The sequence below is a fragment of the Mustela putorius genome, unplaced genomic scaffold, assembly GCF_011764305.1.
Source record: "Mustela putorius furo isolate JIRA1106 unplaced genomic scaffold, ASM1176430v1.1 tig00003834_pilon_pilon_pilon, whole genome shotgun sequence".
NCBI lineage: Eukaryota > Metazoa > Chordata > Mammalia > Carnivora > Mustelidae > Mustela > Mustela putorius.
In genome coordinates, this window is record NW_025421987.1 from 4,632,430 (window position 1) to 4,644,456 (window position 12,027).

The window sequence follows — 12,027 nt, forward strand, 5'->3', positions numbered from 1 at the left end:
GCCAGGCCTGCTGCTCAACATGCTACAGGGCAAAGGACAGCCCCTCACAATAAAGGACTAATATCTAGCCCAAAGGCTCTGCAGGTGCTAACCCTGAAAAACTCTATCGTAATAAAACATCCCTAAAAATGTCTTCTTACAAAGGTATTACGACCTCATCGTTTTCTTTTCTGAAATCTTTGTTTAGAATCAGCAAGAAAACTTGAAACCACAACTAGATATTTACGTACTCAAGGCTACTCTTCAAGAACTCAAATTTGAGTCAACGCTATAAATTGTGAACAGATCACACAACTTTGTGGAGGCTTCAACCCCAAATACTATGTTATTTGGTGTCACATAAATGCACAGGAGTGGGGAAATATAAGAATGTCTGACATGTTTTCATTGATGTGTGACAGTTTGATCTTTATTCTGTTTAAAAGGATGCAAGAAGGGGATATAAAAGGAAACGCTGAGGAATCGCATACTAAAGTTTTATAAAGTAGACATTTTTAAAAAGGCACAATAAAGCCACACCATGAGGCAGAAAACTGCTTTCTTGATTTTATTTCAAAAGTACACAAGGTCACAAAACTAGAGCAAGTTTTTTTTTTTTTTTTTTTTAAACAAATTTTGTTTTTTACAAATTTCAAAATCTGCACCATTGGATACGTAAGCCAGAAACTTTAAATACAAAATCATTTTTGAAACTGACACTTATCAATTCTCTACTTGCATATGTCAGGTGTCAAAATATTTTTTCTTAGTAGTACAAGTGTATTTATCCAAAAGTTCACAGTTAGGAATGAGAATAAGTGAATAAATTGTGGTTCTCTTAACACTTATGGCATTAAGTTAGCAGAAAATCCAGAGTTCTTCCTTGATTGGAGCTTTTAGTGTTCACAACCAAAAATCCAACTGATATTCACCATACTTTTAAAATTAAAAAAATAGAGTATTTTTTAAAAGCTTGATTTTAAATAATAGTAAGAGATTAGATGAAGAAATTGTTTAGTGATATCACCCTATATAAGATAAACAGAACCACAATTTACAAGTTTATTCATTATTTTTCCTTACTTCTGTAACATTGTAGAATTTGTGCTCAGTTATGGACCTTTTTTAGTGTCAAAATAGGCAAACGAGTAAAAACTCTACCTGCAGAATGTGTTGCCTCTATCGCAAGACTATCTAAAGGCATTTGATATATTAAAACTTGCCCAGAACATTTATACTACCAAACACAAGAATTTTAAGAAGATATATATACATATATATAATGTCACAAGCCACTAAAAAGTTAAAAGTTGTGCCAACATTTTCTACAAACTACTCCTTACGTGACACATCAAAGCATTAACTACATAAAATGTTTGTTTTTTCTGTTCACACTGGAATAAGGCATCTGACAGCCCTAAACACTGTGGAGATGAACAGATTAGGAAAGAACCTTAAACATTCATAGAACTTCAAATTTACATGCCCCACGCACACAGAAAGACAGAGTAGTTATTTTAAGAAGCCATACGTTACAGAATTGAATATCCAACTTCATGCAATGAGTTCTTTCTATATTTAATCAAAATGTTTACTTGCCCCTTCACTTGCTCCAAATTTCCAGAATTCAATCTTAAAAATTAGCATTTTAACAAAATCAGGTATTTCTTCACATCCATAATCTAACTGCATTTCTTCAACTAAACCCTCCCAAGACACACTCAGACTGTGTTTCCAAAGTAACCACTCCATGGCAGATAGCCCAAATTTAAAGAAAGTTATTTGCCTGAATAAACTCGTCATCAGTATAATTGATAAGAAATTTGGGGGGTTCTCAAAGAGGGGAATACTGGTCAAACTGCCGATAAGAAAAAGAACACCAGTGAACTACATATTCTAAGCACAGAACTCATCCTCGCCAGTACCATTTCTCTCCAAATGATCCTGTGTAACTCAAAAAGACGGTGTCAAGTCTCAGGTGTCAAACAGAATCAAATGGATTCTCCTCAAAGATGCAGGGCTGTTCTGGAGTGGCCAGGATTGGCTTTCTCATGGTAATGCTTTGAACAGCCAGTTTTGGTTGAATTGCTTGATGATTGCTAAGTTATTCTAAAAGAAATACTTCCAGCTCATCTGAATGATTGCTGAGAATTATTTGGGAAGTTATCAGTACCTGACCGATCTGACTTTTGGATCAATTGAAATTTACAATGAGAATAGCTGGAGAAGTAAGTATAAAACTGAACTCTGTCCTTGAAACTTAATCCTACCCAGCCAGTCTTCTCAGGTCACACAGGTGACGTTTTACGAGCTCTGTTCTCAGGCTGTAAGCGGTGTGGACCTGAAAGCGCTTCTGGGAGAGTCTGATTACTCAGAGCCACATCTCAGAGAGGCGGACACATTCACCTTTTACCGTAGTTCCTATTTAGATCGACAGAGTAATCTTCACTGTATGAAAACTGGGGACAGGAAGGATCAAATGCTTTTATTATCCAAGTCTGTGATCTGTTATTTATTCTTACACTATCTTATAAATTTTATTATACAAAACAGGCCAAACATCTGGCGTTCAAAAATAGCTACTTTTACAAAATCATACACAGTCAGAGTGCTGGGGATGTTGAAATTTTAGAAACTTTATGAATAACACAATCGGTTAAGTTGCACCCAAAAAGAAGAAGGAAGAGGAGGCAAGAATCAAAGTATGAAAAGAGAAAGGTGTCACAGTGATGTGTTTTTAACAGTACCTTCACCTCTAAGCACCTTTCAGGTGATAGCTAGCTCATAGGCACCAGAAATTCATAATAAAAATTAAAACTACCCAAAGGCACAGATGAAAATGTTAACGCAAGTATAAAAGCAATATTTATATAGGGTTAAAAACCTACTAAAAAATGCTTCCAAATATATAAAACTATACACTAATCCATTACACAGACATTCAGCTTAAGTTCAGCATTAAAAAGTATACACAATACTCTGCCTAACCTCAAATTCATACGAACATTAATTTATAATGTAGCATTTACCACCACAGCACCCGAAGAGATCAACAGAAACCGACTCCCTATCAAAATCTAGGGAAAAGGTTTTAGAGCTAGTGAAATAATTTATTGCAAACCTTATTTACTATAAAGAAACTGTTGGCTCATTTTACTATATCCACACTCCCTCACAATCTTAAGGGAAATACAATAAACTCACTTTCTTCTACGACAATAGTATTTAACACATTTGGCAGTTAGGAGTATACCTCCTACTCCTTTTCCTTTCATTTCTCTCTCTCCTTTTTTTTTTTTTTTAAAGAATAAATCACTTTCACAAAACTAAGACTCACTCTTTTCCAAGCTCACCGTGATTTTCTGCAACTACACAAGGACATGTTGGCCATAAAAGAGCTATACATCCTCCCAAGTCTGAAATACAGAATCGATGGAGGACACCTCCTAGCTGAAAATGTATTTCATCATTCTGAGTCTATGAAGACAATAACCTCCAGGAACCACATTCAAGTGGTAAATGTAGGATTACATGTTTCTAAAACATATATTGTGCAACACCAACATAATCCACCCCCCCTAAACACTGAACAAATGTTTTTCAATTTAGAACCAATGATTGGGGAATTTCAAACTGTAATTGTCAAATAATGAGTCATAATTTTCTTATTAGAAAAATATCACCTCAAGGGCTAGTGTTTAGTTGGGAACTGCAAAATATTCCATCCTTGTTCTGACTGTCATTGTTCTACAGACGGCCACAGGCCTCAAGGCATCAGATCACTCATCAACAAAACCCATATTCACTACCGCACCGCTAACTAGTATCTCTAAATGAATCAGAGAGATGCTCCTTTATTTTAGCATGTAAAGGAGCTTACTATGTCCTTGTTGCCTACGGCAGTCTATCAATTAAATAGTTAAGAAATCATTTCATAGACAAGGTCTATAAATGATTCGGAAGTAAAACTAGTAATTTCTAGAACACTGTAGTGTTTTTTATGTTATTAGAGAGCTGTTTCAAACTCATATTTAAATGAGCTTCCAAAGAAGTTTCAAAAAGAACAAACACAGGTGTGTCGTAAGTATTTTTGGATGGATGTTTCTTTACCAATTTGGAGGGGATACCAGATCACAAATTAATTGAGAAAGGCAACCTAAAAATAAATGGTAGAAAACAGGAAGTACCAGGTGCACATGATTCAAGTATCAACTTAGGGCGCATGTAAGTTCACCAATTTCTTCACCTAGGATTTCATATTCAAAGTGCTATATCTTTTAAGTGTTGATATTTAGAAATCTATCAAATCAATCTCTTAAAGGAAATATTTTTTAGTTGGTGAATCTGTCTTTAGTGACTTCAATTCAACTTTACTATTTCAGTAACCACACAAAACTTTTTAAAACATAATTTTCAGGTTCTGGTTAAGTTCTTGATACATGTTGAGGCTGGTAGCAGAATTTAGAACGGAACAGTCTTCCTACCCGAAGAGGAGAAAAGAAACCTGGACAGCACACATGGAAGTGCAGAGGCTCTACACTATGGACCCGTCCTTGCTCTGCGCTGGAATCATCACAGGCACCGCCCCCATCCTACTTAGATTAGGGGCAGCTACCTTAGCAGGTGCGAGAGTTGGGCTCTGGGGAGGACGTTCGAAGTCTTCACTTGGTACCTGGTTATACTGAGTCTTGGCATACCCTTCCATGTTGGAAGGAGACATGGAGCCCAGGGACGAGTGATTGCTGCCGATGTAGCTCCGGGCGGTGGACGCACGGCTCTTTGGAGGAGGCACGTCTTCCCTAGAAAGCAAAGATCCCAACACAAGTTCAAAGAACAAGTTTCTAAAAACCCATAATTACATAAGCTATGAAAAATGGGTATGGGTGAAGAAAGATCCTCTAAGTATCGTGTATATAAAAGTGTGCATGACACACAAAAAAGCAATTGCAGTAAGGTACAATGTTATGGACTGTGTATTCATCCCAAATCTATCATTTACAGAGTATATTCCTTCATACATAATAAAATGAAAGTTTTACAAACATTTGATTCTATAATGCTGTCTTATAAGGAACAAACTTAAATTTCTTCATACTCTACTATCACTGATAAGACAATCTACAGTTATGGTCGGCCAACACGCCAACACATTATAGCTAATAAGGCATTAACATCTATGAAAATGTTTCTACCAAAATAAGGAAATTACTTCTCTAAGACCTTAGCTGAAAACTTAGCAGATTCAAATTTACAAAAACTCAGAGTTTACGCATAAGAATTTTCATACCAAGCAATGACAAAGAATATACACCAGAGTTACCTCTGGTGCAGTTTAAAAAGACAAGTGTCCAGACCCCAAGCCAGACCTACCAAATGTCAATTTACCTGCTGGATGTTATTTAAGTCGTATGTTATTATTTTAAAGTTCTATAATGCAATGCACACTTCTAGTTAAGATCTACTAGTTTAGAATATTAAAAAATAAAATCATAGTTACTAACATTTCTATAAATTACCAATGTCACTTGATACTATCAGGTCTTTCTTTCTAAACCTCAACATCTGCTCATTTTTGGAGAAACTTCATGCCTGCACTTTATCGGGAGGAGGCAGACAGTCTTAAGCATTTGCAGTAGCTCTTAAAATAGGATTCAAAATAAGGGCCGGAGGCAGGGCACAACAGAGGTTGGTCAGTTCCGCGCACTTGAAACTGAAAGTAAATGCTTTATCCAGTTCTAGCGGGGTAAATGCTTCAGGTGGTTAAGAGAATTAATGCTTTAGAGACATAAAAATTTAATTTCTATCAGTCAACTCTTGTGTCACTTAATTACCTGATATCATGATGAACTTCCTTTTCATATTTTTCTTCTCTGCGCTTTTTACGACAGCAAAAGACGATAAGACCAATGAGCACTAGAGCAAGCAAAATTCCTACAACTGCTCCTGCAATTGTTCCAGCTCTATTTGAAGCTAGAATAAGATATAAATAAGACAATAATTAATAGTAAAAAAAAAATCTGTATCCGTATCTAGTCATATTGAAGGTTAAGGGTACATAGTGATGGATGGATTTCATTGCATATATTAACTTTAAGGAACACATTTATTAGTTTTTTGGTCCAGTGGAAAAGACCCACTGGAAGAACTTTCTTCTGGACTACATAATCTATTTCAAGCATAAAAATCATGAAACTAGACTAAAAGATTTTAATATCATAGCTACCTTGGTTGGCATAGAAGAATGTTCTAAATAGCTTATACCTCTAATGTCTAAATACAAGAGTCAATTTGACAACTCTTACCTTCTTAATGTCATTACAATAATAAAGGCTATATATTTTTTCCCCTTCCCAGGACTTCGAATAGCAAATAACCAAATCACAGAGTGCTTTGCCAAGTTAACATCCCCTTGCCCTCAATACACACTTGCTGACTGAACCAAAGGAAGCTATATGAAGACGACGCAAACAGACGTCCTCACAACAGACAGAAAGAAGGTACTTACGTGGAACAACATTCAGGCGTAGCTGGCACTGATCGGAGCCTACTCTGTTTGTGACTGTACAACTATATGTCCCAGAGTACTCAGTAGAGGCATTTTTTACAGATATAACAGGTGACTTCATGTCTATGGGGGAAAAAGGAAGTATATGGCATAACCCATCTTCACAATATTGCACTGCTAAGTTTTTAGTAAAGGCAAACCATATTAAGCTTGACAATCCAGGTAAAAGTGAGACAAATGGAAGCTGGGTACGAACAAATGTCTATGGAGACATGTGAGCACCTCCAGAACGCAGACGCGGCTGACTCTCAAACAACGGCGGGGGCGGGGGGGGGTGCGGCGGGGGCAGGCGTGTAAGGATTTCCTGCACAGTTAACGATCAGGGTATAATTTTTGACTCCCCCAAAATGTAACTGTAATTTTTAAAAGGATTTTATTATTTATTTAGAGCAAGGCAGTGCACATACGAGCAGGGGGGCGCACAGGGAGAGGGGGAGAGAGAATCTCAAACTGACTCTGCACTGAGCCCGGAGCCTGACACAGGCTCCATCTCGTGACCCCAAGATAAGCACCTGAGTGGAAATCAGGAGTCCCACGCTCCATCAATGGAGCCACCCATGTGTCCCTTGAATGTAACTATAATTAGCCTACTCTTGACTGGAAACCTTACAGTAGCATAAACAGCCGACGGGCATGTTTTGCATTTTATCTGTGTTATATACTGCATTCTTGCAATGAGTAAACTAGGAAGAAAATGCTACTAAGAAAATCATAAGGAAAATACATTTTCAGTACGCTCTGTAAAAAAATCCATGTATAAATGGACCTTCATGGTTCAAACCTGTGTTGTTCAAGGACCAGCTGTTACTGCCCTCTAGTTCATTTGTATCACAAGCCAGAGTATCCACCACTGCCTTAGCCACATACAGCCTCCCCTGAAGCAGAGGCACACTGATTCTAAAAAACAGTGGGGCGCCTGGCTGACTCAACTACTCAACTGGTAGAACATGCAACTCCTGATCTCAGGGTGCTGAGGAGTTTGAGTCCCACACTGGGCCTAGAGATTACTTTAAAAAACAAAACCAAAAATTCCATCCCACAAGGCTCTTTGGTGCAGAAGATTTCAAAACCTATTTTATCCCTGCAGGTGGAAGAAAGATGTTTCAGAGTCAGAAGGGGTCAGATAGTTTTGGCCTCTTAGTTTGAGAAAAGGAAGAGGTGGAGAGAAATCCTACTTCATCATTAATCTAGGCAAAGCATTCAAGATCCTACTCTTATTATAACTAAGCCATTGTCTACATTACGATTACTATTAATCGTTACTATTACGATTACAGTATTACTTACTATTAAAAAATCTATAACAAAGAAACTATAATATCCTAAGCAGTGAGATTATAAAAATATTATCATTAACACAATATGACACTAAGTTGTCATTGTAAAACAATGAATAATTCTCATGGAATCCTGATTGTTTTATACAGAAAAGGGGAGGTATCTGGGAATTTCAAAATACACACACACACATACCCCACTACTAGATCTAAGTCCAAACTGATGGCATATAGTATAATCTGTAATATCAGCAATACCTGGTAACCACAAAGTGGGCAGTTTCTGTGAGTTGGACAACTTCTGCCATTCATACTGTAATGGAAGTGAACCTTCCTTAGGTTCACATTTTAGTTTGAAGTCATTTCCAATTTCTTCTGATCCATCAACGTAACATCTTATACCTGATGGCTTAACTGAGAAAAGAGTAAATGGTAACTTTACACAAGACAACAGAACTTATGTTTGCAAGGATTAAACACATAGTACATTGCACAACCACTGACTCATTATCATGTGGTCCTGAGTTCTGGGATGACAAGACCGAAAGACAGTAAGAAGGCATCAGCACCAGTTTACTCTACGCAACACGAAGCAGGCACGAATGAGCTCAGGCCTCTCAGGCAGGGGCTCTGGGCTCCTTCATTCCAACGGGTGCATCCGAAAAAAGAAGATGGTGCAGGTGGCTTCCACTTTCCTCCAGTCCTTACCTGTTCTTCTGCTCAGTGCCTGACATGAAGGTAGCACTCCGGGAGTCTGTGCCTTGTCATATCCCTCTGAGTGCTGTTATCTTACCATTTGGGGGATTTATAACAAATAATGCTGATAACAGGACCAATTAACACTCTGCATTTACATTAACCCCAAACCATCCAGAGAGCACTGTTATAATAAGGTCACCCTGACGGTACACTCCAGGTCTCTCTGGGAAACTGTTTAGAGCCGCTGCTAAACCCATTCCTTGTAACTCACTCCAAACACTGGAACAACACCTTGGCATTTCACTCTTCTGCTGAATTTACGACACAATGTACATACAATAAAATCAACACAACTGCATCTTCTGGGGGATCATTTTGAACAAATGTGTAAGCACCACCATCGAGCATGGCTTAACCTCTCCCAAGCAATTTCCCTCATGCTGAGATCTGATGCCACAACCCTGGTTCCAGGCAGCCACATATCAAATTTCTAGCACACACTAGATTTGTTCTACTGCTTCTAGAATCACATAAATGGAATAATACTCATTTACTTTTTTTCCAGTCTTACTCCTTTTATTCACTGTCTTTTGATGCTGATCCATGCACTCACTAGATCATTCTTTTTTAATGCTCAGCTGTATTCTATCAAGGGACTAGAACACAGATTTGCTTCCCCATTCATCCACCAGCAAACATGGTTTCCAGTTTTAGGGCTCATGTTGAAGCTCAATCAGCTAAACTCCAAGGGAAAAGATGTGTAGAGGAGGATCTCACCATTAGAGGAGGGATCCTGAAAGATTCTGAGTATGGGCTAAGAGCGGTGTGGACCCATTCTAAATCAGAGGCTACTTCCAAGGCAAGATTAGGAGAAGCAGGGATTACACTGGACATGAGGGCCATTTAGCAACAGAGGAACCCAGGAAAAGATGAGTAAAGTGGGGGCAAGAATGGGGAAGCAACAGCAGTTTCTAGTTTACCCCCACTCCACAACCTTGGGAGGAACAGTGTTCCCTATGAATAGCGGGTTTTATTGCATGTCTTCCCAGTCTGGTAAATAGCAGGCCTGCTTGTTTCTTTTTCAGTCGGAGCTAATTTTTATTCTTTCAGTCCTAGAGATGGGCTTTTATTGTTTCACTGCTATGAAAATGTAAATGGGTTCTACAGTTTTGTGCTATTAGAAATGGTGCTTCAACACTACGTAAATGTTCACACATTTTCCTTTTTCTTGGTAATTCCTGGATCATATCTAGTAAGTGCATGTTTAACTAAATAAGAAACATTCAAACTGTTTTCCAAAGTTGACCAAAAGAATTACTGCAGAGCATCTTTAACAAAGGTTGCCATTCATGATCTCACATCTTTACATTCTTTGATAATACTTAAATTTGATTTCATTTTGCTACTCTTCTTACTGCCTGTACCTTTTAACAAGGGTGGACACAGCATTTAATTGTACTGGTTACTTTCCTAAGCAAATATGTTCCTTTTTCAGATTGATCAGTTGCCCTGGGGAACTACATCAATGAAAAACTTTTATATCAGTTTTGCAAATTATTTCATTCTGTGAATCTTCAAAGAAATGAGCTCTTTTCTTCATTTTCTCAAACCACCAAATATATCCTTTACTACATAAATTAGCAGATATTATGAGATATTGAAGCATTGCTTCATACATCAAAAGCCTATTGGTGGGGGGCCTGGGTGGCTCAGTGGGTTAAAGCCTCTGCCTTCGGCTCTGGTCATGATCTCAGGGTCCTGGGACTGAGCCCCACATCGGGCTCTCTGCTCAGCAGGGAGCCTGCTTCCTCCTCTCTCTCTGCCTGCCTCTCTGTCTACTTGTGGTCTCTGTCTGTCAAATAAATAAATAATCTTAAAAAAAAAAATCTACTGGTAATACAGTGTTCTAACTCTAACCTTCATCTTTTCTAACAAAATATCCCTTTCCCATAAACCAAATACATCCAATAATGGGCAGTTAACTTAAAGTGGCTGCTGAAAAAATTCAAGGCCCCACTGAGCTTGAGATACACACTCGGCCTGTAATAGAACAAGAGGTTACCAACCCTGGCTTCTGGGTTTCACTCTGGAGGGGCCTGCTTTCCACTGGGAGGAGAAAGTGCAAGTCTTTCACATGCCAACCCCAACCATTAAACCACAGGAAGGTAACTCGTAATTCATGGCACTTGGGTATACTGAAAGAAAGATAAAAACCACAAAGGAAGACTTACAGATACAAAAGTCTTATCTTCTAATGTTTCTTTGGCCTGGGGTTCCAGGATACCTGACCATTGTCCCCAGAATGTTTGCTTCCACGATCATTAGCACAGCCAACAGTCCTTCTCAAGAAAAGGCGCGTGTCCACCAACTTGTACTTGGGCAGCGTTCCAGCAGTGTAGTAACGCTGTACTCCACACATGTACCCTATCATCACCCCCCCCACACTAATGGCCTGCATCAGTCTGTGGGAGAAACACTCTAAATTCCAATAAGGGACATTACATCATCTACCCAGAAATGCTATTTTTGCTTGGTTGAAAACACCATGCTCTGGGCTCAGAACTAGTTTGCAGCAACACGGCTAAATGCATCAAGAAGGTCGGAATCGTTGCCAAATATGGGACCTGTTACGGTGCCTCCCTCAGGAAAATGGTGCAAAAGATTGACAGGAGCCAGCATGCCAAGTACACATGCTCCTTCTGTGGCAAAACCAAGATGAAGACAAGCTGTGGCGATCTGGCACAGAAAATAATAGCCAAGGGTGCCTGGATAAACAGCACTTCTGCCATCACAGTAAAGTGACTAAAGGAGCTGAAAGACCAGTAGAAGCTCCACCATTTAAAACACCACTAGCCTATAATAAATGGGTTAAGTGATGGAACAGCAAAAAAATACCGTCTCCAAGTGAAGTTGTGCACAGAAATCACAGGCAAAAGTTTGAGAAGAAACAAGATATTGCATAGTCTCAAAGTGGGTCCCAAGATACTTCTCTTTTTTTGCACTCATAGAGAGGAAAAAGTCATGTTCAATTAGAGAAACTTTTCTATTTTATTTTGAAACTATTTCAAAATAAAAAATGGGGGGAAAAAATGCCTTGTCCTTTACCAATGCCTTACAAATCCCTCAGGGCCAGCGTTCACTGAGCTACGCCACATGCGACTGGGCTGTGTACAACCAGGAAACAATTAATTGTTGTTCTACTCATCAAGAAAACGTCATCTGTTTATATCAAAAGGTCTCATTCATATGCCCCTTCAGAGGTCAAGGGGCAGAAGGTGCTAGTGATGTTTGGCCACATATTAACCCTCAGTCGATTCCCTTTGTTACTGAGTTGCATCCACATGAACTTGTGGCCTATCTGAAGAGTAGGGCAGGCTCTGGCAGTGGGGCGAGCTACAGTAACACTTCACCCTCACACCCAGGCAGCTAACAGTCATCCCAGGTCATGTCCACACAGCACACAGGGCTCAATGAACAAGCATCATTACTCTGTGAATGCCTTTGTGG

General features: G+C 38.8%; 1 protein-coding gene across 5 annotated transcripts in view; it reads right to left on the bottom strand.

Moving 5' to 3' along the window:
- CXADR (CXADR Ig-like cell adhesion molecule) overlaps positions 1-12,027 on the bottom strand; it is a 56,403-nt gene that overhangs the window by 14,215 nt on the left and 30,161 nt on the right. For 2 of the 5 annotated variants that reach the window (XM_013044736.2, XM_013044735.2), the window contains exons 4-7: positions 8,080-8,235; positions 6,485-6,607; positions 5,811-5,949; positions 4,652-4,778 (exon numbers count right to left, since the gene is read on the bottom strand). In XM_013044736.2, coding sequence (XP_012900190.1) covers positions 4,652-4,778; positions 5,811-5,949; positions 6,485-6,607; positions 8,080-8,235 — 545 coding nt within the window. Of the gene's footprint in view, positions 1-534; positions 4,779-5,810; positions 5,950-6,484; positions 6,608-8,079; positions 8,236-12,027 lie in introns of those variants that run through there. The other 3 variants (XM_004770507.3, XM_004770508.3, XM_045088186.1) reach the window with 2 other exon arrangements.